The following is an 843-nucleotide window of genomic DNA, read 5'->3' on the forward strand; positions in this document are numbered from 1 at the left end:
ATTAAAGAATCCCCCAGAACGTGTTTACGTTGGGCCGTGTAAACTTCCTGCCAGGGCCTTTGCCATCTCTCGGGAAATCAGAACCTGCTTGGAAAACTGGGACTCCGGGCCGCGGGGGCCAAACGGGAGGGGGGGTCAGCGTGTGTGCTGGGGGAGGGCAAGGGAGAATCCGGCTTCGTGAGTTCAGACCCGAGCAGTGTTTGTGTGTGTGATCAGGGTGCTGTGGGGTGTGCAGGGGCACGCGCACGGTGGGACGCGCACGTGCCTAAGCGCTGTTTGTGAGTGGGCATGCACGCCCGGTCGTGAATTTGCACGTCTGGGTCTGTGTAATTCACTGGACTTGCTTGTGCACCATCACATGTACGTGTGGGCCAAGTGTGAGCAGTAGTGCACGGCTGTGCGCAGGCATGGGCGAACGAGGGAGCGGGGCCGCTCGCTTCGGGAACCTGTGCAGTTTGCGTTGCCTCTGGGCCAGCGGCTCTGGGCCCACGGCGCCTGAGACAAAGCGACCGCGACCCGCCCTGCGCTTTCGTTTTCCTCCCGAGCCCGGCCCCGGACTGCTGGCCTCCCGCTCACGCGCTGCTGAGAGAATCCGAAAACTCCCGGGCGCGGCGCAGTCCTTCCCGGGGCGGGGAGCTTCGGGAACCTGTGCAGTTTGCGTTGCCTCTGGGCCAGCGGCTCTGGGCCCACGGCGCCTGAGACAAAGCGACCGCGACCCGCCCTGCGCTTTCGTTTTCCTCCCGAGCCCGGCCCCGGACTGCTGGCCTCCCGCTCACGCGCTGCTGAGAGAATCCGAAAACTCCCGGGCGCGGCGCAGTCCTTCCCGGGGCGGGGAGCGGGGAG

The 843-nt window shown here is 65.6% G+C and overlaps 1 protein-coding gene across 1 annotated transcript in view; it reads left to right on the forward strand.

Moving 5' to 3' along the window:
- Positions 1-407: 407 nt before the first annotated feature.
- Foxf1 (forkhead box F1) overlaps positions 408-843 on the forward strand; it is a 4,852-nt gene continuing 4,416 nt past the window's right edge. The window contains exon 1 of the mRNA XM_033757915.1: positions 408-816. Coding sequence (XP_033613806.1) covers positions 408-816 — 409 coding nt within the window. The remainder of the gene's footprint in view (positions 817-843) is intronic.

Source organism: Fukomys damarensis, unplaced genomic scaffold (genome assembly GCF_012274545.1).
Source record: "Fukomys damarensis isolate Sample0158 unplaced genomic scaffold, DMR_v1.0_HiC HiC_scaffold_32, whole genome shotgun sequence".
Taxonomy (NCBI): Eukaryota; Metazoa; Chordata; class Mammalia; order Rodentia; family Bathyergidae; genus Fukomys; species Fukomys damarensis.